The 26,106-nt window shown below is 46.0% G+C and overlaps 1 protein-coding gene across 2 annotated transcripts in view; it reads right to left on the bottom strand.

Annotated features, from left to right (window-relative positions):
• The window catches only part of TEX2 (testis expressed 2), a 110,918-nt gene that overhangs the window by 22,309 nt on the left and 62,503 nt on the right, over positions 1–26,106 (bottom strand). For both annotated transcript variants that reach the window (XM_040244972.1, XM_040244973.1), the window contains exons 3-7: positions 22,110–22,310; positions 20,680–21,019; positions 19,174–19,421; positions 7,839–7,985; positions 3,045–3,144 (exon numbers count right to left, since the gene is read on the bottom strand). In XM_040244972.1, coding sequence (XP_040100906.1) covers positions 3,045–3,144; positions 7,839–7,985; positions 19,174–19,421; positions 20,680–21,019; positions 22,110–22,310 — 1,036 coding nt within the window. The remainder of the gene's footprint in view (positions 1–3,044; positions 3,145–7,838; positions 7,986–19,173; positions 19,422–20,679; positions 21,020–22,109; positions 22,311–26,106) is intronic.

Raw genomic sequence — 26,106 nt, 5'->3', positions numbered from 1 at the left:
GGGATGAAGGGTTATATTTTCCTTTTTCCTTTTCTAAATATTCAAGCTTTCCCCACTTTGGGTATTCGTTGGATGAATGAAGGTGTAAACATTACCTTAACAGAGTTAATAAAACAACCAGAAAGAGCTTGGCCTGGTGGCCCTCCAAGGTCAGGCCCAGGGGAGAGCAGCCGGTGAGGACGAGGGGTGGGAGGAGGAGGCTGTATGGCCTGCGGGGAAGGAAGGAGACCAGTCCCTGCCCCACACGAGGTGTGTGGGGGGCAGTCAGGGATCAGAGAAAGGTGCACAGCCAATTTCTAAGGGATAGCCTCTCTCCACCTTCTGGCCACCCGCTACTGGTGGGAAATGAAAGTGCCCCAGGAAGTAAGGGTCCTTTTCCCTTATTTGCTGCACGAGAACCCAGCTGTGTGTCCTGGAGCCAGGATAGGTCACTGGTGGCAGATGACTCTAGGGAAGTCCCTAGAGTCAGTTTTAACAAGTCACTCCTGATTTTAATTTCCTCCAAAGCAAAGGTTTCTCTTAGAGCAATGGAACCCAAGCCACACCGTCCCTTCGTGTTCATTTCTGTTTTACCATCACATGCATCCTTTGCAGAATTAGAAAAACCTAATTTGATCAAACTTTTAAAACCCACAGGCTTTATGTCTTTATCATTCCTTTCTTTAGTAACATTTCCTCCCTTGTTATGTAAGCAGGCAGATCTCTACAATTTGCCCCGAAAGGAGTTAAGTAAGCCTCAGATGGATTAAAAACTGGCAAAGCTTTGATCTGTATAATAAAATGTCTGGCTGCAGCTCTGGCTCCAGAGGAACAGGAAAGAGACTTTAGTGTATTTCACTCAAAGCCGTACAAAGCTGCCCTGAGAGGCTGCAGAGTTCACAGCCACCGGGACGCTTCTTAAATGCTTCAAAGCCTAGCTCTGGCCCTGCCCCCCTCTCTTTGGAAATTTCTACTAATTCAACAAAGGACAGTCCTGAGATAAGAGACTGCAAATGCTTTAGAAAACAGAGCATGCACACATATTATTATATTTACTTTCTTTAAGCCCAACTCTCAGGAGGTTTATGTTAGCTGATCATTTACCAGCTCGTTACCAGCCAATTCCTAATGAGGCAAAGGGCAACCCAGAGCCTGCTAGAGCCAGAAGAAGGCAGGCGGCCCTGGAATGCCGACGGGGCCGAGATCCAGGCTCCGCACCTGACATGTAGATAATGCAGCTTTTAAAACTTCACTTGCGGTTGACAGAACTCTAGTAAGGCCATTTGTAAAGAAACAATCCTTTCCAGCTTTACTCTTGGTGAACCATAAATTAATGAAACCTGGGAATACTCAGTACTCTTGCCTGGAAAATCCCATGGATGGAGGAGCCTGGTGGGCTGCAGTCCATGGGGTCGCTGAGAGTTGGACAGGACTCAGTGACTTCACTTTCACTTTTCACTTTCATGCATTGGAGAAGGAAATGGCAACCCACTCCAGTGTTCTTGCCTGGAGAATCCCAGGGACGGAGGAGCCTGGTGGGCTGCCGTCTATGGGGTCACACAGAGTCAGACACGACTAAAGCGACTTAGCAGCAGCAGCAGCAGGAACACTCAGCTTCATCAAAGTGTAGACATGATTAAGTGGTCACAGGTGATCTCAACATGCTATTATATGGACCTCTGAATTTGCAAATATTACTCTGCTCTTTCTCTGAAATTGATGAGATACTGCTGCTGTTGCTGCTGCTAAGTCGCTTCAGTCGTGTCCGACTCTGTGTGACCCCACAGACGGCAGCCCACCAGGCTCCTCCGTCCCTGGGATTCTCCAGGCAAGAACACTGGAGTGGGTTGCCATTTTCTTCTCCAATGCATGAAAGTGAAAAGTGAAAGTGAAGTCACTCAGTCGTGTCTGACCCTTAGCGACCCCATGGACAGCAGCCCACCAGGCTCCTCCATCCATGGGATTTTCCAGGCAAGAGTACTGGAGTCGGGTGCCATTGGCTTCTCCGGATGAGATGCTAAGAACTAGGAAATATGAGCTTCACTGTCAGATGAAATACTTGTTAGAGCTGCTAACTGTAGAGCTGGGGGAAAAAAAACACAACTCTTTGTATTTACATCAAATGTATACAACACAGAACTTGATTTCACTAAATATGTTCAGGAGCCATCTGATGGAGCCTTACAGAGATAAAAGTAGATGCTAGAGTTTATAAATTTTACAAAACATTTACTTCAAAACAAACATCACTCTCTTGAGAAGCTGTAGTTATTTTCTCTCTTACTTTGTTCCCGAGCTTTTTGAGGAACACTGTAAATCTAGTTTAAGTGGAAAGAGGCTCTGGGCTTCCCTGGTGGTCTAGTGGTTAGGAGTCCACCTGCCAATGCAGGGGACACAGGTTCCTCTCCTGGTCCAGGAAGATCCCATGTGCTTCGGGGCAACTCAGCTGGCGCGCCACAACTACTGAGGCCTGCACGTCTTAGGGCCCGCACTCCGCAATAAGAGACGCCACAACAATGTGCGAGGGGAGCGGGCCTGAAGCGCAGCCAGCGCCTCGCACCCTGCCAAGGGCAATGGCCATGCAGAACCTGGTCACGCGAAAGCTCAGGTCCCAGGAACTGGCATGTGGGCATCTCTGGGCTGGAGGAGGATCTTTAAGGAGGGGAAGTCCAGATATATTCCCCATCATTTTAAGGCTGTGACCATTAAGAACAGAAGACACACAACATGAAATACAGTTAAAAACGCCTCCGCTAAAGTGAAAGTCGCTCAGTTGTGTCTGACTCTGAGACCCCATGGACTATACCCGCCAGGTTCCTCTGTCCATGGAACTCTCCAGGCAAGAATACTGGAGTTGGCTGCTATTCCCTTCTTCAGGGGATCTTCTTGACCCAGGGATCAAATCCATTGCAGGCAGATTCTGCACCAGGGAAGTCCAAAAACAAAAACAAGGAAGCCTCCAACTCTCACCAAACACAAAGCCTTGGTTTTCAATCTGCAGTGGTGGCTATATTTTAACATTCATATAATTGCTCGGTTCCTCTCTAGAGCCAGTTAAGAGTTACCTTGGTGGTCAACGTAAGGCTTGAAGGCCTGAAGGATTTTTGGCACAGCTACCCCCATGTCAAGTTCCGTCAGAGTTAGCTCATTCATGAAGTACGGGAGCTGGAGGAGAGAAAGGAAAACGAAGGAGACACGTCAGTAGCCTGGTTAATGTTAGAAATCAACAGTCTCTCAGAGGGAACAATGGGGTGGGGGCAACACATTTATTTAGCCAAAATTTATTAAGCACACACCACATACGAGGCATCCTGTTACAGACAGAGCCGTGGACGAGTCAGGCAAGGTCCTTGCTCTCATGGGGTTTAGGTTGAAGGGGCAGAGACAGAAAAGTATACAGCCTGACTCAGAGGCTGATTGGGCTACAGAGAAAGCAAGGTGGGCTATGGGGAGGAGGGAGGCTGGACAGCCTAACTCAGAGGCTGACTGGGTTACAGAGAAAGCAAGGTGGGCGATGGGGAGGAGGGAGGCGTGGAGTTCTGGATACGGTCAGCGAAGGCTTCTCTGAGGGTGCTGAGTGGCCAGAGGCCAGACTGTGGAGAAGGAATCAGTCATGATGGTCAGGTTAATAATGCCCAGGGCTGGCTGAAGTCTGGGAAAATGGACCTCCGAGAAGACTAGTGGGGAAGATAGGAAGTCACTAGAACATTTCCTGTAGGCCAACTCACAACATATATTAAAATCCTTAAAAAAAAAAAAAAAAAAATCATGTCCTTTGACCCCTGTGCTAGACTTTTCCCTTTGCCCCCATGGATTTGAGTTCCTCTCTACAACCCAGGAGGCCAGTCTGCGGGAACCACACGGGTGACCTCTCTTGCCCTCTGACTTCTGGTTGAGCTTGGCCGGTAGGACACAGAGAGGGCAGGGGGCTGGGAGGTACCAGGAGAGAAGTCCTGTCAGGCACTTGTCCCCTCCCTTTGCTCAAGGCCATAGCTCCTGTCAGACAGGCAGCACCTTCGCACAGCCACCCTGCCTGAGTCTGGGTAACCGCTCCCTGCCAGCCCTGGAGTACGCACTAGGACTTTTGGTTTCTCTGCATCAGGCCACACCTTCCTAAATCCTCCCTTTATTAAATTCTCCCCCGCAGCTTGTTCCATCTGAAGGTGTCATGTGTTTCCCACTGGGACCCTGACTAACACAGCTGTCAGTAAGAATTTACTCTAAATGAACTAACATAAGAGTGCTGGTATCATGCTTAGAAATTCCTACTTCACCTCAGGAGCACAAAAATTAATTCTATGCTTCCTCCACCTGGATTTATATATGTGTATGTATATTTTAAACAATACAGTTTAGCTAATCCATTCCTAATTTTAGTGTAAGACATAAATTAGGAATCTACCTTAATTTTTTCCCCAATGGCTACTCAGGCGTCTTAACCTATTTCTAAATCTTTCCCTACTGACCTGCAAAGCCACCTTTCTATATGAGATTCCCACCTCACTGGAGTCTGTATTGAGCAGTTTCCTACCAGTATCAAAGTGCTTTTATTACTGTAGCTTTAAAATACATATTTAAATCTGGCAAGTCCCTTTCTTTTCTTTTCCCCAGAATTTTCTTAAGTCCTATAAGTACTGCTGCAGTTAAACATTAGAATAATTTTGTAAAATTTAGAATATAATTAAGAGTTTAAAAAAAAAATTGAACATATGCTGAACATTTCCCATAAAATGAGAAGCATCGAGCCAAGCATGAATTTCATGCCTATTTGGGCTGGACCTCTTTAGCTGTCTCTCTGCAGAGAAACTCAAGACATTTTCAGGATTCACCAGTCAGAGAATGTCATCTCTGATTTTTTGTGGGGATGGAGGTGTTAAATAGGTTATGATGTCTGAGATGGACAAAACGTTACTAGAGACAGTATTCAAATGTGTGTTCTGAATTGGTGGTTGCTTTATTTGGAAAACCCTTTTTCCAAAGCATCAATGTTATATGGTTCTTGGCCTCCCAATCAGCCTACAGAAATGCTACTTAGCCAAGAATGTAGCCAAAATCTGGCACCCCTGCCCCAGTCCTTTGTGTCTATTATTGTCATCCTCACACCCAGTGTTTCTGGAGCAGGTCAGGTTTCTATGGGAACAGGAGTCGACACTGAGACAGGGAGTGAATTGCAGATAGAGAACATGGTGTCCCTCCCTGTGCCCCGTCCAGCTTCCCACCCACCCCCATCCTGGTTTCCTAGAGTCCCCAGAGGGCAGAGGAAGGGCCTGAGATGAAAGCGGGAACTGAAGGAGGCTGAGAAAGGCTTGGTGCGGTGGTGGGGGCCAATTACCAGCAAGCAGGAGGCGGGGTGGAGATCAGCCGGGCGTCTCTCCTACCTACTCCCCTGAGTGCCCAACTCCAAGATTCTACAACATTACTAACCAACCCCCGACCCCTGCCTTGCTCAGATCTATGATCTGAATCCAAACTCTTAGGACCAGGCCCAAGAGCAGCTTCCTTCCTGCACTGCAGGGCGGGGGCAAGGAAAAGTCACTCCCCCAACAGAGACTCTCCTCTTCCCACCCAAGGGAACCCACTGTGTGCTCTTCGTGTAAACCCAGCTGGGGACCGGGCACTCCCCAGGTTGCTGGGGGGTGAGTCGGAAACCACTGCAATATCTGAGCAGCATCTACGGACCTGGGCACAGAGGCCATAACTACTGAGGGCTCAAAGCTGGTGCCGGAGCAGCCGGCCAAGCCCCAGGTGTACCTGCTGTCGGGACAGAAACTCAGCTTGTTTTAAACCTATCACCGGGCACCAGCTACACACACAGGGCTGCTCTTTCATGACGTGAGTCATAAGCACGGGTGAAGGTGACAAGCTGAGACTGCAGCCAGCCAAGAGCTGTCCATGTGTCAGGCCCTCAAGGAGACCAGGAGACAGGGGAGATCTCTGTCCCAGGGGCAGCTGAGGACCCTCCAGCCATTCTGGCTCCTGACTGGTCATTCACCAACACTCACCACTGGATTTACGGAACGGCCCTGCCTAGGGAGACTTGGCTATTTGCTGATAGTAGGAGTTCTCTTGGCAGGGGTGGTGGCAGGTTCAGAAGTGGGGTGACACCTTGCTGCCTTCAGGTGGTGGGGGGGTGGGGGGTAGGAGGTGCTGAGGCTGGCAGTATGGGGAGGACAGCCGCTGCCTCTGAACTTCTGGTCCTGCTGGACTGGGGCCACTTTCTCCTCCCTAACCTCCCAGCACTCTGGCCTCAAAAAACAGGAGGAGGTTTAAGTTTGTGTCCTGCAAAATAGCCCACATGGCCAGCCAGCAAAGGGAGAAGATGAAAATGAGAGACTTTTCTCAACCTCTTCTGGGTTAAAGGACCCCACGGTTCTCCACCTGGGGTGGATTCCTAGCACACAGCACTCTGATACCCTGTGCCAGTCTGTTCTGGAACGTCTGTAAGGGGAGGGCCGTGTCCCTCATCATCAGGACCTGTGGCCCTCCTGCTCAGGGAAGCACCCATGACAGTCTCTGGGAGAAGAGAGGTACCAGCCCCACCCTGCACCTCCACCCAGAACTCAAGCCCTCCATGGTTTCCCAGAAAGCAGAGGAGGCTGAGTGAGCTCCAGGGTGGCTGGTGGCCTGTCCACTCCAAACTGCTTCCCCGGGGACCTGGCCAGAGGAGCAGGCAACCCTCAACTCGCCTGGAGAACACAAACAGGCTGACTTTGTCCACAGGGCCCTCCCACACCCCTGCCCTGAGCCCTGCCCTGAGCTCTGCCCCGAGCCCTGCCCTGAGACCCGCTCCTCGAGCTGAGATGGCGCCTCTTCCTTCTCCTCAGGGCCTGGGGAAGGGACGATGGTGGCCAGCGTGGCAGGGAGAGCCTGCCTGGGTCAGGAAGGGCGCTGTTCACATCTAAAGGAACCAAACCGAAGCTCCTTCACGCCCACAGTTTCTTCTAATGCCATCTTACCTTCATTCACTGTCTCCTAACATGGAGTCCCTGAACTCTCTGAGATCATGGGTAGGATTCTGTGTCACGGTGCATTTTTCTAGGGAAAAGATCCATATGTTTCTGCTTCTCCAAGGTGGCTGTGACCCAGAGGACCCACTGACCTCAGCTCCTGACTGGGCAAGCTCTCTGTGAGGACCTGGTGACCAAAGCAACTCTTCCTTAGCGGGGTGTTCACTGGATCAAAACCTTAAGTCTCAGTCTCCTAACCCAGGTCTCTTGGTTGGCAAAGGTGGTACTGAATGAGTCACTAAGTGGCAGCCATGAGGAACACTTATGCAAGTTTAGACTCACTTCCAAGCGGGCCTACACCAGCACCAGGACTGTTTCTTCAGCAGAGAGCCCAAAATAAAAACACCATCTGGCCAGAAGTAAAGGTCAAATGCAGACACACTGAGAGTGCAACAGAGGCCTTCCCAGCTTTGAGAGGAGTTGGGAAAGAGGCCTTATGTAGTCTGGCATTTTCCTCACAGCACTTGCTGTGTGGCCAAGACTGTGTGATTGGGTGAGCTCTCCTGCCACACAATTCAAGTTCATTACTAACTTAAAGATAACAGAATTCTACACAGAAACAGCTACAAAAGCTCATGTGGTCCCAAATCGAATCCTGGATGTGATAATCCTAACATGGTTAACAATGAGGGCCATGGAAGGAAAAAAGTAAACAGGAACAGTCACTAAATCCCCAATGCAGTTAGTCAGATGGTCAAGGTCACAGCCCAGATGTGTTATTTGGTAAGAACTCACTGCTCTCCATTTGTTCCATGTTTTCAACTCCATTATTTTTCACTTAGGACATAATGTATAAAATTTCCATAAATTAAGATGTGATGAATTGGAAGGTTCTTGTGTGCAAAACCATACCTTTATTTTGCTGAGTTTCATTTGGATTTTCTTAGACACCAGATCAGACCAGTACTTCTCTCCTAAGAAATCCCAAAACATTCTTCCAAGCAAGGCATTCACCCAGGCTTCCTGTTCCTCCTCCTCGGAGGGTGGCACCTCTGGCAACTGGCAAAAGGAAAGGGCCCAAAATTAGCTAGAAAGCAACTGGAGAACAAGACAGGTGCTTATTTCAATAAAGTCACTGAAAGTTCCTCCCTCTTGAGATGGGGGAACCACATGAGTCGTATTTCTTCCCTATAAATTACAAGTCCCACATTATGTCAGTGAACAAGAAAAAGAGAAACAAAAGCCACCATCACTGATGAAAACTCCTCTTTGTCTATTTTCTTTTGCTACCAGTCTTCCTGTGAACCAGCTAATATTTCATACAATTAGCTCAGCCATATTACCCTACCGCACCCCCCTCCCCTGCCCCCAAATCAGCTTCGTACCAATGTTCTGACTCAGTGACATATCTGATCAAACACTTGCCTATCTTTCTTCCAGTTAAGATTCCCAGGACGTCTAATTGTCGAGCTGGTCTCCCCAGGCAGCCCCAGGACTCTCACGTTTAGCCTGACTCCTATGAGGTCACAATTCTCTTGGGTGAAGGGCAAGGGTTGCTTAGAAATACTGGTGTCTGGGTCCTATATCTGGAGATGCTAATATAAGTGGGTAAGAGGATTTTCTAGAAGCTCTCTCACGGATGCAATGAGCAGGTGAGGTTGAGACCCACAGCGCTTGATTAGAGAGAGGAATTCTGTGAAACTCCTACAGCTGTCCTCTTCCATCTCAGCCCAGGCCTACCCCCTACTGGATACGATCCACCCGAAACATCTGTCACGGCCAACGTGCGAGGTGGTGGTGGTAGTTTAGTCACTAAGTTGTGTCCAACTCTTGCGGCCCCATGGGCTAGAACCCTCCAGGCTCCTCTGTCCATGGAATTTTTCAGGTAAGAATAACTGGAGTGCATTGCCATTCCCTTCTCCAGGGGATTTTCCCGACCCAGGGATTGAATCCAGGTCTCCTGCATTGCAGGTGGATTCTTTACTGATTGAACCACCAGGGAAGCCTAACGTGGGAGGTGGGAAAAGAGCAAACCCTGTCAGCCTCTAATTTCCAAGGCAGAGTATTGAACTCTAGACTCTTGGTGGGAGAGGGCCAGGGTAGGGGACAAGAAGAGGGAGAAGTGGCCAAGACACCACGGCCCCTGTCATGGTGCAAGTGACGCTTGGTGGCATCCACTGACCCTACACCCGGCCCTAGGGTAAGACTCCTTCTCAGGCTCCCTCACTGGCATCTCACAATACCCCAGAAAGACAGAACTTTTACTTCTATTTTAGGAGGAGAAAACAGACTCAGCACCGATCAGTGCCCTGCCTGAGGCCCCTAATTCATCAGCGCAGCCTGACTCACAGCCCCACCCACCCGTCCTCCAGTGCTCTACCCTGTGGGAGTCAGAGGGACTGACTGGCCCCTCGTGTGACAGCCGCGTCCTGTGCTGAGGGCTCTAATAAGATGACAGCTTCACAGAATCAATTAGCCTTGGAAAGCAAAGGCCAAAAGGACTAGAAATGCAGGCTCTGCGGGCTGTTCACCCTTCCTCTTCCTTCTACGGCTGATACAAATGCATTTGGATTCCTCACGGCTGCCTGCAGCCATTACACACAGAGACGCCTCTGTGCTCCACGCGTGCAGGCTCACGCCAGTCCCATCTGTCCTGGGCAGCCCCACACAGCTGTGTCCTACGCTGGTGGCAGAGTACACACGTGCATGGCCTGGTGCTCATGGATTTGACACTTAAGAGATCTGGTGACGTGCGAGTGTCCTAAAGGTCTACAGCAGGTATCTATGTGTGACTCTTCTGAAGTCCAGAGCCCTTAAGAGCCTGGCCCAGTAGAACTGGTCACTGAGCGTGTGTGGAGCTTGGCAGACCACCCAGCGCCCACCTGTCCTCTACTCCCATCAGAGCGTGTGCCGTCTCTCGCTTTGGGGACTTGGTGTTCACTTGCATTTCCCAATGTAATGTTACTGCATATAAGCAGGGATATTCTATGTTCGAGGAGTCCTTCAAATTGGGATGTTTTCAAAGTTCTCCCTTATGAATGTTGGTGAGTTTCATTAAAAAAAAAAAAAAAAAAAAATCAAACTCTGGTTTAAAAAATAAACACGTCGGTCCCTGCATTTCAGAAGACACGGCTCCAGCTGCCTCGTGTGAGCAGCTGTGGGGCACCCTCTCCGTGCCCTTCTCGTGCTGCACAGGCTTCCGAGAGCAACCAGGGCACCTCGGCCACCAGGTCCTGGATGGATGAGCGGGAGTCTATGCCCAGCAAGCACTGTCATGCCTCAAGTTGTACATGCCTTTTGGAATCACTTTTTTTCTCTGCCCGAATGTCTGCACCCCACCCAAGGGGGGATCCGGTCTAGCTTTTCTGAGGTCACTCACTGTCCCTGAGTCACATTAGATTATCCACGCAGACTTCTGAGTGAGTGCTCACCCAAGGACAATGCCCTCCTCCCTCCCCCCGGGGAGCCAGGTAGAGCCAAGATGCTGCCCACGCAGGACAGCACATGTCACGCTCAGATCTGTAGGCTGTACAGAGAAGAGGTCACTCTTTCTCCTCTCGTGTGGGAGGGCTGGCCCTTTACTAACCTCTCCTTACACTCGAGTTATTCACAGGAAACGGGGTTTAACCCAAAATAGCAAGAAACAAAGCCTATTTCACAACTTTTGTCCAAGCCAAAGGCATATGATGTGGAAACAAATTTCCGAAATTACTGACAAGCAGGTTTGTGTTTTTCTTTTCAACTGTTCCTTTTTCTAACGCAGGGTTTCGCCTCAGACTTGAGGGGAACAAAGAAAAATCCAGGAGCAGCAGAACACTAACAATGCACCAGAGCAGCTTTATGAACAAAGTCTGGGTTCAACAGGCTGCCAGAAAGAACGCATTTTCAATGGAAGTCAGAAACATCTAACACCTTAAACAATTAATGTGCATATATTTCCTCAGGCTGCTATTTGGCTGCAGAGAGGAATGTGAGAAGCATATTCATGCCACCATTTCAACTAAAGATGTATATTTAGAAAGGGTACATTTCTAAAAATGGCTCCCCAAATAAAGTTTGGAGAGCTCCATGGCCGGGAGCTGAAGCAAGGCCTTTAGAACGGTCTGATTAGCTCTCGGGAGGTATTTTATTAAAAACTAACCCGTAGAAAGAAAATAGTACAGATTTACTTTGTGTGGTTTACTTGTCTCCTATTATAAATAGCCAGATGAGCCCAGCTTTTTAGGGACAAAAAGAGCTTAGTGGCTTTGCTGCTAAGGTTTGGTCACACACAATCTGGTGTCAGGAGGGTTTCACAAAGGGCTGCATGGTCCAGGAGAAGGAACAGTGGAAGACCCTCCCACAGGGGCTGTTTTCCCAATTACAAAACCAAACGTAAGTACCATAGAAAACACCCATAATCCCACTATCCAGATTTAATTATTTAAAACATTTTAACTATATCTTCTTTTGGTCTGTTTTCAATGTACATATACTTTTAAGAATACGTTGCTTAAAAAAAAACAGATATAACTAACGTGGTTTTGTATCCTTTTATAAAAACAGATGTACGGAGATATAATCCAGGAGGCACTACTGGTAAAGAACTCACCTGCCAATGCAGGAGACTCAGGAGACTCAGGTTCAAACCCTGGGTTGGGAATATCTCCTGGAGAAGGGTATGACAAGCCCCTCCAGTATTTTTGCCTGGAGAATCCCATGGACAGAGGAGCCTGGCTGGCTACAGTCCATGGGGTTGCAAAGAGTCAGAAACGACTGAATTGACTAAGGACACAGCACAATCCACATACTATACAGTTCACCCATTTAAAGAACATAATCAGTGGTATTTGATATAGTCAGGGTCATGAAGCCATGAGCACAGTCAATTTTAGGATATCTTCATTACCCCCAAAGAAACCCTGTATCCACTAGCAGTCACTCCCCATTCCCCCCAGCTCCATCCCCACCAGCCTGGGGCAACCAATCACTAATCCATGGCAGTGAATTTGCCTGTTCTGGACATTTCATAAAAATGGAATCATACAATGTGTGTTCTTTTGTGACTACTTCTTGCACTAAGCATAATGTTTTCAAGATCATCCATCATTTCTTCATTGTGGAATAATACTCTATTATGTGCATACATCACACTCATTCATTCTTCAATTGATGGATACTTCAGTTGTTTTCCACTTCTTGCTACTGTGAATAACACTGCTGTGAACAGTTGTTCACAAGTTTTTGTGTGGACACAGTTTCATTTCTCTTAGATCTATACTCAGGAGTGGAACTGGACCCCATAACTTTTAAGTTTATTTAACATTCTGTGCTTGTTGTTCAGTCGCTCAGTCTTTGCGACCCCAGGGACTGCGCCATGTCAGACTTCCCTGTCCTTCAAACATCTCCCAGAGCTTGCTCAAACTCATATCCATTGAGTCGGTGATATCATCCAACCATCTCGTCCTCTGCTGTCCTTTCTCCTGCCTTCAGTCTTGCCCAGTATCAGGGTCCCTTCGAATGAGTCAGCTCTTCGCATCAGGTGGCCGAACTGTTGGAGCTTCAGCTTCAGCATCAGTCCTTCCAAATGAATAGTCAAGACTGATTTCCTTTAGGATTGACTGGTTTGATCTCCTTGCAGTCCAAGGGACTCTCAAGAGTCTTCTCTAATACCATAGTTCAAAAGCATCAATTCTTTGCCACTCAGCCTTCTTTACGGTCAAATTCTCACATCCATACATGACTACTGGAAAAATCACAGCTTTGACTAGACGGACCTTTACGTAATGTCAGCAGTGTAACGTCTCTGCTTTTAAAAATGCTGTCTAGGTTTGTCATTGCTTTTCTTCCAAGGAGCAAGTGTCTTAATTCTGTGGCTGCAGTCACTGTCTGCAGTGATTTTGGAGCCCAAGAAAATAAAGTCTGTCACTGTTTCCATTGTTTCTCCATCTATTTGCCATGAAGTGATGGGACCAGATGCCATGATCTTAGTTTTTTGAATGTTGAATTTTAAGCCAACTTTTTCACTCTCCTCTTTCACCTTCATCAAGAGGCTCTTTAACCTCCTCTTTGCTTTCTGCCATAAGGGTGGTGTCATCTGCATATCTGAGGTTATGGGTATTTCTGCCGGCAGTCTTGATTCCAGCTTGTGCTTCATCCAGCCCGGCACTTCACACGATGTCCTCTCTGTAGAAGACATTCTCAGGAACCATTAAACCGCTTTCTGCAGCAGCTGTGTCACTTTACATTCCCACCGTACAAGGGTTCCAGTTTCTCCACATTCTCACTAACTGCTACTATCTTTTTCATTCTAGTCATCCTAGTGGTTTAGAAGTAGCACTGCGATACGGTTTGGATTTGCATTGCTCTGATGACTAATGACTTTGAATATCTTTTGTATGCTTACTGGTCATTTGCATATCTTCTTTGGAGAAATATCTGTCCAGATCCTCTGTCTATTTCTTAATTAGGTTTTTGTTATTGAGTTGGAAGAGTCCTTTATACCAGTGATCCTCAATCTTTTTGGCACCAGGGACTGGTTTCATAGAAGACAATTTTTCCACAGACCAGGTTCGTGGCGGGGGATGGTTTCAGAATGGTTCAAGTGCTACTGCCCACTTTATTTCTATTATTATTACATCAACTCCACCTCGGATCATCAGGCATTAGATCCTGGAGGCTGCAGACCCCTGCGTTATATATTCTAGGTACAAGGCTCTTAGACATATGATTTGCAAACTCTGGGTTGTTTTTTCCCTTTCTTGATGGTATGTTTGCAGCATAAATGTTTTAATGTTGATGAAGTTCAATTTATCTTTTTTTCCCTCTGGTTGTGCATACTTTTGGTATCTTATCTAAGAAGTTTTTATCTACCTCCAAATCACAGAAATTTACTCCTATATTTTCTTTTAAGAGTTTCATAGTTTCTGTTCTTCTAGGATCCATTTTGAGTTAACCTTTGTATACAGTGTGAGGGAGGAGTCTGACCTCATTCTTCGGCATGTGGATGTCCAGTTGCTGTAGCACTATTTGCTGAAAAAACTACACTTTCCCCCACTGAGTTGTCATGACACTCTTATCTGGAGGCTTTCTAAAATTTATTTTTAAATTGGATATATGGCTTTATATTTTTTACTTATTGTATGATAAGCACTTCACAATTCCACTTTTAAAAATTTAAAAAGCAGACTCTGAGGAGGCAAAGAGGAAGCCTTGGGAAGCCACTCTGCCTGTTAAGATTTCCTGGTTTCTGTTTGATTCCTGTTTGCTCTCTAGAGTTCTTGTCTCCTGATAACACCAAACAGGAGGCAGTCCGTTATGATCCAGTTTTTAGGTAACGAGATAGTGGAATTAGTAATAATGAAGACAGGACTCTCCAGACCTAGGGCAGACTTTAACACCTTCCAGCAAAAAGCAGTGTGGCAGTGCGTGATGCGATCTGAACACCAGAGTCGCATGCTTGGAGGACTCACAGAGCATGGACTCACCGATGTTCCCCCTCCCCAGGCAGGCCGCTCTGGGGCCCACAGAACTAGCGGCATCCCTGGCCTTGCACCCCTCAGCAAGTCCACAGGCTGCCAGTGGGGTCTCCCTTCCTGAGGTCCCCACTACAGGTAATACTATCCCACCTTTAGACATTTCTTAAGAGCTTCCTCATTTTCTTAATTTAGATCTTCTCCTGAAACCAAGGAGACCACCTCAACAAGATGGTCAAGCTCTGGGTCTCCTCAGCCAGCCTCGTGGTCTCACTGTTCTAGAGGGTAAGCTGCCTGAGAAAAGAGAAAAGCGCCAAGATCACAGGGCTTTGGAGACTTCAGAGGCTGGCACAGCCTGTGCTTGTGAGATAACACAGAATCACAAGGGCAAGTCAGGGCTCAGCAACTGACGGCTAACTGCTAACCATCTGGAGAACCAGGCCCTTCCTCCAAAAATAGTGGTATTTTATAATTCAAGTTTTGAACTCCAAAGTGCCTTCAGAAACCCCCAAACTTGCTTTTAATTATTGAGTGAGAATAACGAACAAAAGTGCTTAGTACTGTTTAATCCAAGTCTAGGGGGAGCCTGGTGGGCTGCCATCTATGGGGTCGCACAGAGTCGGACATGACTGAAGCGACTTAGCAGCAGCAGTCTATATTCACTAATTATCACTGGCCGTTGTTAACATGGGTTTGGCTCCTGAGCACCTGCGGCCTCACTCATCTCCTGACCCAGCTCAGCACTGGGCAACGTGTGAGAAAGGAGGCCAAGTGTGTGGACATTGCCATTAGGCCTGGAGCCCTCCGGGTGAGAAAGGCTTTGAACATGGCCTGTCAGAGGAAGCGGCAGAGCGGGGCACAGGTTGGAGCTGTGTCCCAAGCTCCCTGAACAGAAGGGGAAGGACATGTGACCTGAGGTAAGCATGCAGATGGTGGCCCACACTGACAGAGGGACAGTGTGACCTGAAGAGATGTCCAAGGTCCCCTTGAGTCTCAGAGGCTCTTCAATCCCTCCTGGACTCGTGACAGCAGAGGCAACATGAACCAAAGAAATACCCTGGCCATCTCGGGCAGGAAGGATGTGCACAAATGACCACATCCGAAAGTCCACACTTGATGAAACTGTGAGGAAACAGGCATTCTTGTGGCCAGTGGGAATGAACACTGGTGCAACCCTTATGGGGGGGAATTTGGCAATAGGTAACAAAACCACATGTGAGTTTACATTTTGACATTCTGCTAAGTTTTACCGTGAAGCTATATCCTCAATAAGACAAAAATACACATCCACAAAGTTGTTCACTGAAGTGTTATTTGTAACTGCAAAATATCATAAACCATCTACATGCCTATAAGAGACTGAATATACTATAGAACATTAACACAATGAAGTCAGTCTTCACGGCTGTTTTAAGAAAAAAACAAGAGGAAGGGAAGATACCTAAGAACTGATGTGGCGTGATTTCCAGAGTGTCCTGGTAAGTGAAAAAAGCATGCGGGAGAGTATCCTTAGCATGGATACCCTCTGTGTAAGAAAGGAGGGGAAATGAACCCAGAGAGGATGAGCCAGAGACTAAGGACACTGGTTCCCTATTGGGGTGAGGGGGGGTGGGGAGGATGGCATGGATGAATAGGGTGGGGGAGATGGCACTTTTCTGAGTATGGCTTTGTACAGCTTTGGTTTGGGGAACCATGTTAACGCTTCACAGGCAAAGAATAGAAAGGAAAATCCAAGATGGGGTTGGGGGAAGGTCCTCATTTGCTCAAATGGCAAAATTAAAGAGAAATAAAACTAGTAAAGAACTATCTCCACTGAACAGAAAAGCTTGAAAAGTAACGAAAGGAGTACAGGAATAAATACTGTAGCAGATCTTATGTCCCCAAAATGGTGCAATGCTCTTCTAAGAATTTGCTGCTCCCTCAGCAAAAGGTAGAATCTATGCCCCTCTGGGCTCTTTGACCACTTTGACTAATAGCGCAGGAAGGAAGTGACATTATTTTACTTCCGCGATGAGCCATACTTTTACTGTCATAACAGGCAGTACAGTGTCTACCTGTCTTTTTCTCTAGGGACACTTGTGCTTAGAACCCAGCCACCACAATGAAGGAAGCCCAGGCCACAAGGAGAAGAACCAAGGCCCTCAGCCTGAACTCCCAGACACCACCCAGCATCTACACGCAAGCTGCATGAGCACCACCTTGGAAGCAGGTCCTCCAGCCCCGGGTCCAGCCTCCCCATCTGACACTGTGTGGAGGAGGAAGAAAGCTTTACTGCTAGGGCTGGTGAAATTATAAATTTGTGAGCAAAACAAATCACTGCTGTTGTTTTAAGCTACCCCATTTGGGGCTGTTTGTTACATGGCAATAGATAACCAACACACACGCCTATACCTTATTCACAACCATCTCTACTCTCAGACCACCCAAGAGCCAGGATGTAGCCAACATGTGCTTCAGGCCAGCCAAGCAGATGTGGAAACCCAGCACCAATGTTCCTGCACTTTCTTCAAAAGCCCCTCTTCCAAAGACAGCCGTCTGTTCACACAGTTCTGGTTCTCTGTGGTTTCCTAGCTCGGGCAGATTAGAATCAGTAAATTAAGGAGAAGGGTGGGAGATGAGGATAAGCACTCAAGGAAGTGCAATCAGAAGGACACACAGCAACACCAGCCAACGGACAACTCACAGAAAATGCTGCAGAGTCTGTGGTCTGGGATGGCTCAGACGGGATGAAAGGCCCGAACTCGGTGGCCTCGCCAGACCACAGGCCTGAATTTCTATGTGTTGTACTGAGTCTTTAAATCAGCAAGGCAAGATGAAATCATCCCTGCCTGCTCTGCCTAAGGGGGCCAGGAAGTGCCATGTGGTTTTTAGAGATTTTTATCAGGCGCAGAAGATGAAAAAAGATCCTGGTGCCTAAAGGGGTAGCGCTAAAGTGCCTGGAAGAAAGGCCAGCTCACAGCAGCGCTAGGCGGTGGGGTGGGCTGTGTGCCAGCAGGGCCTCCCGCAGACCCCAGAGATGACGTGAGACAAGCACATGTAAACACATACTGAGGAAACAATGTTCTAAAACTGTTAATTTACAGAACTCTTTTTTAAAAAGCAAGCATTTACTTAGTAGATCATTTTCTTACATCATATAGTTCTCCTCCAGATCCTCCTGAGTCTGATGAGGGTCAAGACAGCTGACTGCCCAGGGAGAAAGGGAACCGGGGTGGGGGAGTGGGAGTCAGTGGTAAACAGGACATTTCTAGAACAGTTGTATATGATCCCACCCTAGCTTAGCAGGAAGCCTACTTCCCACTCTAGCTGGTAAATTAAGTCAGAGGAGCGGGCAGTGGATCAGAGGCCAGCAAAGGCATATGGTCTTTTTTGGCCCTGACAGAGTGGGCTGGGGGTAGGTTCTGGGGACTCTTCCATAGTGAAGAGGGTCAACAGAAGAAATAAAGGCTGAGGGCACAAAGAGGAAGGCCCCAGATGCTTCCGGTTAACAGAAACACGGTCATCTGATCAGATGTCAAACACTTTAGCAACTGAACATGGCTTCGTCCTACTCCACAGGCGGATGCTGTGCTTCAGAACCTGAGTGGCTGGAGGCCTGCGGTAAAGCACAGTCTGAGAGGACCCACCAAGTCGGCAGTCCTGGCAGCCAAAGGGCCTTGGAATCTCAGATCAGGTTTTGAGTGCTCCATCACTTAGCAACTGTGAAATTAACCTAATTAACTTCTGTGAGGTTGGGTCTCTCCACCTACAAAATGGAGAGAGTACTAGCTGGTTTGCAAGACTGTTCAAGGGATCAGAGTAATTCTATTAAAGGATCTAGCAGAATCTGGCAGATGGCAGCTTATATTAATCACAAATGCTCTCGAGTCAATGTCCAGCTTGTTATACTAATAGTGTGCAAATAATGCTGATGGTAAACCTTCAAAAGCCCTGGACACAGCTGAGGAGTCTGAGAAGTTGAGAATACAATGGTTAGTGAAGAATTAGACTTCTGTTGCTAATTTGTGAATTTCCCTACTGGTCACCCAGCTGCTCAGATCAAACGCTAGGGGTAACCTCTGCCGGCTCTGGTTCTCGCCATCATGCATGGAATTCACCCGCAAACCCAGCCAGCTCCCTCCAAGAGTCTCCCAAAGGCAGTTGCGTCTCACCCCTGCTGTGACCCTTCAATCTCAGCCCCACTCTCGGCTGCCAGCATTACTTCCCATCCGCCCTCTTCCTCCTCCACCTCTTCTCCATGAGAGTCACATATCTTTTTCAAATTCAAATCAGATCAACATTATGTCCTGCTCAAAACCCTCCCAGGGCCTCGATCTGACTGACAAGGAGCTGACCTGAGGAGGCCCTGCCTGCGTCCCTCGCTCACTGTCACCCCTGCCAACCTCATGGCGGTTCCCTGAACACTTCAGCCACATCCCTGCTTTGGGGCCTCTGAACCTTCTGGTTCCCACACCTGGAACGCTCCCCCACACAGATCACAGGGCTTGCTTCCTCACTCTGGCCAAGGCTCTGCCCAAGTGTCGCACCCTCAAAGAGGCCCTCCTCTTGAGAGCATTGTGATGATCAATCTAACCATTCTCCCTTATAATCCTTATCGGCACCTGATGTTCACTGCTCACTGTCTCCCAGACTAGAGTTCAAGTTCCCTAAGAGCACAGCCCTCATCTGTCTGGTTCATCACCGTGTCCCCAGTGCCTGGAACAGGGCCTGGTACAGAAGAGGTGCTCGAAGGGCTGAAGTACGAAGACCTGAGTTTACACGTAGAACAGCCAGGCCAGGGCAGCCAGCTTTACCTTTTTCCCCGCGGTGGGGCTGCTCTCCGCGCTCTGCACAGGGCTCCTCTGGGGGCTCCGGTTTTCCTGGGGGACACACCTAGCCATGTACACACTGTAGTCCAGAAGCATCTTTTGCCGCACGCCGCCCACCAGCTCCTTCTGCTTCGGCGGGGCCACGAGCTCGTCCACGCTGCCTTTGCTGCTGCTGCGGCTGTGGGTCAGGTGCCCCGAGGGGCTGCTGTGTCTGCTATGTGAGGGCAAAACCCCTGGGACAAAGAAGAGATGGCTGTTAACACAGACGAAGAGTGTAACAGCAAGGGAAACGGAACACAAAGCGTACTCCACTGGGTTCAATTGAAAAGTGGCTAAAATGCAATCAATCACTGTTCAAAAAACATAAGACTATTTCCCACCCTGAAAGACACCTTCCACTGTAATGATAGATCACTTTTTTAGAAGAGTTTTCATTTTTCTTCAAGATGATTCGGAGTAATGGGAGGCATGATACATATCTGGTAGGTACCTTTCTTTCTTCCTGGTAACCTCTTAGGGTCAAATGAAGGACTGATATACCTCCCAGGGGTACATGGAAAGGGGGCAGAAAGCTAACTGGAACTGCCTTAAGCCTGTGGATGGACAAATACACCATCTTTCATTCATTCATTCAACACATTTTTTAAATCAAGCACTTTCTCTGGGCCAATTTCACATTAAGAAAAAGATTAAGACATACACAATAACTGCCCCTGAACTCAGGCACCCAGGCAAATAAACCAGTTTTCTGTAATAAGCACTGTAACTGAAGCACGACTGGGAAGCATAGGGAGAGTGCCTCTGCCTGAGAGAGCTGAGAGGCACTTCCTTCCGCACTGACCTCCACAGGCAGTGACCTCTGGACTGCCCCTTGAAGAAATAGTTGGCAATTTTCCTGGCCCAGGTGGGGAAGAGCATGCCAGGCAGAGGGAACTGTATATGCAAAAAGCAAAGATGGCGCAGAAAGCAAAGACAGTGTCCTCCAGGCACTGTCTGGAGGACAGTGAGAGAGTCAGTGATGTTCCAAGCAAAGGACATGGGACAGAGGGACAGGAAATGAGCACAGGGGCCTGGTGCAAATGCAGCGAGTCAGGAGCCCAAGGATTCTGGCACTTGGATGGTGGTCGTGGGCATGGAGGCCATGCTGAAGGCCGGGAGCTTGAGAGCATGAGCTGCCTTCTCACCGGCCTTCTTATTATAACTAGGGTTCTCCTGCTGCTGCTTCTCTCAGAGGAGCCTCAATATGTAAAAATACATATAGTCCTTAAGGAACCAGCAGAGAGAAAAAAAAACAAAACTATGAATGTTTCTATCACTGGTTAAATGATTCAGTTCAGAGTACTGCAGTGAGCAGCCTAGAAGGGAAAGGACCCCTGAACACACCTTCGGTGGCACAGTCACCAGTTCAGGGTGGGCTTCCTTCCTACCTGGGCCTCTCAGTCCGCTCACAGGCCCTTTAAAAATACATAAGCACTCAGCACACGTCATTACCTGCTCTACTTCCAGAGACACCAGGTGGCTTCTTGGTTTCTGACTTCAGCTTAGATGCCAGAATAAATCTCCTAAACCACTCCTCTTTTTCTCGGCCAGTTCTCCCAAAGAGATAGAGTATCTGATCTCGATGGCCAGATCGTGTTCCCTCCTGAGGGTGGGGTGGCTTCTTAGGGTCCTCGCCTCCCAGCTCTCGCTCAGCTGGTGGCTTCTCTTCACAAGTTTCTTTGTCATTCTGGGCCTTGGACATAAAGTCATCTTGTTGACCAAGCTCGATACAAATGGGGTACTTTTTATTCCAGATTCTTTTTCGAGCCAGACTTTTAGGCACAAGATAAACCTACAGAGAAAGGGAATGATTTACATGCTAAATTAAGAATTGGCTATGATGAACACTACTACCGTGCAGGGCACAGATGCAGACGTCACCGTCACTTTTGACTGCAGTGATGAACGCAAAGGAGCTACCATCTGTCCATAACACGACCGGAGAAACTGTAATTTTTTAGAATATTTATTTATTATTTATTTGACTGCCAGGTCTTAGTTACAGCACACGGGATCTTTAGTTGTGGCCTGCGAACCTTTGAAACTAGAATTTATAGAAATGACTTTTTCTTCAAAATAAGTCCAGAAAGGAGATGTTCAAGAACTTCTGCCAGTTACAAATATCTATGATTTCCAGGTAACAGGAGCACAATAACTATTTAGAGGATTATCATCAATTAAGTCTGGATATGAACTGAATTTAATGACCCTAGGCCAAACTTAAGCTGAGGAGGGGAAAAAAAAGAATTTATCAAACTAGATCTCGACAGGAAGCTCAATTTAATCAACCTCAAGTTAAGAATGAATTTATAAACAAAAAAAATTTTTTTAACTTCTGCAATTTTGGGGAAACTCAAAGATCATGCACGAGAGTTTTAAGAAGAACAGAGAACCTAGAGCTTTTTGGAGTAACAAATAATTTACATTTCTCAAGAACAGAAGTATGTGATACTTTTAACAAAATGTGGTTATTTTGCATATATATCCATAATTTCCAATTTATAGGGCCTCCATTAGTTATTAGCCAGCACTGTAATGTGTGACTTTTTGTTTGACCAAAAAAATTAACTCTCAAAGTCAGAAGGGTGTATGATGCCTTTGCTTTTCAAAGTGTGGTCCGTGGACTAGCAGCATAGATGCGACCTGGGAGTCACAAAAATGCAGACTCTCAGGGCCCCCTCATAATTGCTGAATCAGATTCTGCAATTTAAAAGACACTCGGGTAATTCATATGCATATTAACATCTGACAGGTACTGCTCTAAATTAGACTAATCCTTTAAAAACACACACAACCTTTTTAAGGGAAAAAAAATACAGTAAAGCATCCAAGATTCCAAATGCTTTTCATTCATCTAAGCTTCCAAAATTAGACAGGCTCACCTTGCTGTCCGAGAGGTCGTAGATTTTCTGGCTGATGTAGGTGACCTCTGGTTTTGTTTCATTGTAGCTTGCCCTTCTGGATATATTTTTATTGGGCTTTGAAAGTCTCAAGGTCCCACCCTCAAGTCGAACAAAGACTGAATGTGTCAAAGTCGCATGGTAAGTTTCTGGATCATAGTTGTAAATCTCATTCATCCATCCCTGATGGAGAAAATTTTCCATTAATAAAATGAGAATAAACAGACATCTGACTCAGTATGAAAACGATGGCCACTTTGGTATTCAGGACACTGAAGCCAAGCTTGACGATGATGCAAGTACTAACTTATTTAACAAGAGACTGTTGAGACAAGTTGCTTAGCTTGAAGGATAATCAGTGCTGAGGAGTAATTTGATATGTTTTTGATAACTAAAAACCTGGATTCAGGCGGGGAAAAGATAATGTCCATTTTCCTAAATAATTAAAGGTTTCTTTCTTTTTTTGAAGGTGATAAGCAAATCAGGAAACTTAGAAGTTGTTTTGATGTAAATATAAGTGTCTCACCCTGACCTCCTCTGGGAACCCGTGATCCCACACAATCTGTTCCTCTTAATTAACCCGACACATCCATTTCTCAGCCCACCTGAAAACAATCTTTGAGATTTCACAGACCATATTAACTCATGTTACAGTAACATTCTCCATTTATATCTCAGTGAAATCACATAGTAAAGCAGATGATCAAGAGTTAGGTATTAAATAGAACTTTCCTGGTGGAGCAGTGGATAAGAATCTGCCTGCCAATGTAGGGGACGCAGGTTCAATTCCTGGTCTGGGAAGATTCCACATGCCTAGCAGAATTAAGCCCGTGCACCACCACGACTGAAACTCTCACTCTAGAGAGAGCTTGTGCTCCGCAACAAGAGAAGCCCCTACTCACCACAGTTAGAGAAAGCCCGCATGCAGCAACGAAGACACAGTGCAACCAAAAATAAATAAATAAAATGTAAAAATAAATAAATAAATTGCACTTATACATATGCTATTTCAAAAAAAGAAAGAGGCATTAAATAAATCACAGATACGATCAACAATACACCAAAATTTAAAGATATATAGTAACTTTTAAAGTTCTAGGTTCCAGGTTCCCCTACCCATTAATATAAGTTTAAAAATCCACATATGAATACAAGAGCAAACATATGTATACACGTGTGTGTGTGAATACAAAGAGCAAACATATGTATACACGTGTGTGTGGGGGGGGTGGCTTCTCATGTTGCGCAGCATGGACTCTAGAGTAAGGGCTCAATGGTCACAGTGCAAGGGTTTAGCTGCCTCAGGGCAGGTGGGATCTTAGTTCCCTGACCAGGGATCAAACCCACACCCCCTGCAATGGAGGGCAGATTCTTAACCAGTGGACGACCAAAGGAGCAAACATATTGAACTGTACAGGCAATATGCAACACCGTTACACCGTTATAAAATTCTGCTAAAGCTGGTTTTAGCTGTAGTCAGTATTCATCATTTAACACTGCCAGCCCCACAGTACTTTTCCAGATGATATGGGTGCCCCAGATCTCTTTAAATGAAGTTCTTAAGGGAATTTTAATTACTATGTTCCCACTCTCATTTCATAAATGTCTTTGAAATAAACAGAAAAATGCTGAAGATCAGTACACTGGAGTTGGGGTTGTCATTCAAGGAATAGCCATTTCCATGGTGAGTATTTGAGTCTCACACTAAAATCCTGAATTGAGATCCTTGGCAAGTGAGGGATTCTCAAAATGCTGTTTCATTCTTTCATCCATTCATCAAAACATTCACTGAATCTACATGCCAAGTAGTGTGTCAGGAGTTGATACACAGATTTTTAAAAGAACAAGATTCTTGACCCAAAGGTACTCCCAAAACAGGAGAGAAGAATCGGTCCTCATTTCACCATTCCACGACCCCACTAGAGTAACCATTAAAAAAAGTCCTCACAAAGAGTATCCTGAGCACGTGACTGGAAATAAAAACAGACAGATATACTTCTTTGTCATTGGGTGTGTGTGTATGAAATTTAAGAGCCAATTACATAGATTTATACACTTCACATCTTTCGCATGAGCTAGGAGTATTTCTCCATCCTCCCAATGAGTCATTCCATCTATTTAAAAAATGTTGGATGAGCAAGCAAGCAGTGGCCATGGGAACAGGGTATAATCTAGGTGTTTGAAAAGAAAGGGCAATGATCAAAGCAATGATGCAAAAAAAGGGGACAGGCGAAACAGCAGCACTGGAAGGTCTGAAGTGCAGTGGACTCTCAGAGCATCAGCTTGGGTGGGCTTATTTTGCTTAGGACAGAACTTAATGCAATTTTTGGTTCACAGTTTGTCTTTTTCTTCAGTCTATTATTATGGTGAAGTCCGTTCACTGATTTTTGAATGTTGAACAGCTTGCATTCTTGGGAAAATTATGTATGGATCATGATGTGCTTTAGTTGGGATTATACCAGCTCACGAGAGCTGATTCCACACATCTTTTCCCAACTCCACGTTCAGGGACCTTATGTTGGTAACTTGCCAATTGGTCATGGTGGGAGATTTACACCATGGAAATCCATACAAAGAGGGTTTCCCCCACCAACTGGGGAGCCAGTTTACCAGCACAACACAACTCCTATGCTATTTATACATGATTGAATTCGGTTTGCTGGTGCTTTGTCCATTTGTCCCAGTGCATGAGGGAAGGGTTTTTTTGGCAATATCTTTTGGTATTATCTAGCCTCATAAAATGAGTTGAGAAGTGTTCCTTCTATTTTCTGGAAGAGTTTGTATAGAAATAACATTTCTTCCTTAAAGGTTTGGTAAATTTGCTATGGAAGCCATGTAGGTCTTAAGTTTTCTTTATAGAAAGGTTTTAAATATGAATTCAATTTCTTTAGTTACTATTGGACTATGCAGGTTATCTATTTCTTCTTGAGTGAGCTTTGATACTTTATAAGGAAATTTGTCTATTTCAAGTTATCCAGCTTCTGGGCATAATGTTGTTTGTAGTGTTTCTCTGTTATTCTTTTAATTATTATAGAGTCTGAAGTGATGCTCTCTCCTTCAGTCCTGATACAGATAATATTTCTTCCTAATATAATCATTTAATACTATTAATTTCTCTCTAAGCACTGTCAGCTCTAATTCTTGATTTGCTATATTTTCAATTTCATTCAATTAAAAATATTTTCTACTTTCCCTTGTAACTATCTTTGGACCCATGGCTAATCAGAAGTGTGTTGTTAATTTCCAAATATCTGGGAATTTCTCAGATATTTTTCTGTTATTGATTTCTAGTTTTTTTCCATTAGAATCAGAGAATGTGCCTTGTGTAATTTCAGTTCTTTTAAACTTGTTAAGGTTTGTTTTATGATAGAATATTTTCTATCTGGGGACTGGTTCATGGGTACTATAAAAAATATGTTTTCTGCTGTTGTTGGATAGAGTTTTCTATAAATGTATTGATTTGTCTTTTTAAACACAAACCTTCTTTACTGAAGACATCCTAACATATGATCCATAGTTTTCTTTTTTATCCAATTTGGTTGCAGAAAATACTTTCTTACGTATAACAGGCTTACTATGCTTAAATTCCTGAAGGCAACTAGATTAATAGAAAAGTTGAAGCAGATCTGATTTTTCCAGGCTGCTTCAGAGCCATGCTCAAGGCCAGGTTATGTTTATTTGCAATGTTACTAAAACAAAGAAGAATCCACGGAAGGAGGGAAGGATGTGCTGGTGCTTAAGAAGGTCTAATGGTCAAGGAAGGACTATGAAACTAAAATGGCAACTTGCTATCAGTGTCATTTATGAGCCATTTGGCCACATGGTCCTCACCTGGAATTGCTTTTTCATAAGTACTGAATTCATTACAATATTGCTTCTGTTTTAAGTTTTGGTTTTTTTGACCATGAGGCATGAGGAATCTAAGCTCCCGGACCAGGGATCAAACCTGCACCCCCCTGCACTGGAAGGCGAGTCTTAA

This window comes from Oryx dammah, unplaced genomic scaffold (genome assembly GCF_014754425.2).
Source record: "Oryx dammah isolate SB20612 unplaced genomic scaffold, SCBI_Odam_1.1 HiC_scaffold_8, whole genome shotgun sequence".
NCBI classification, from domain to species: Eukaryota; Metazoa; Chordata; class Mammalia; order Artiodactyla; family Bovidae; genus Oryx; species Oryx dammah.
Note: the sequence above shows the minus strand (reverse complement) of the source record. Positions and strands in the feature narration are given on the sequence as shown.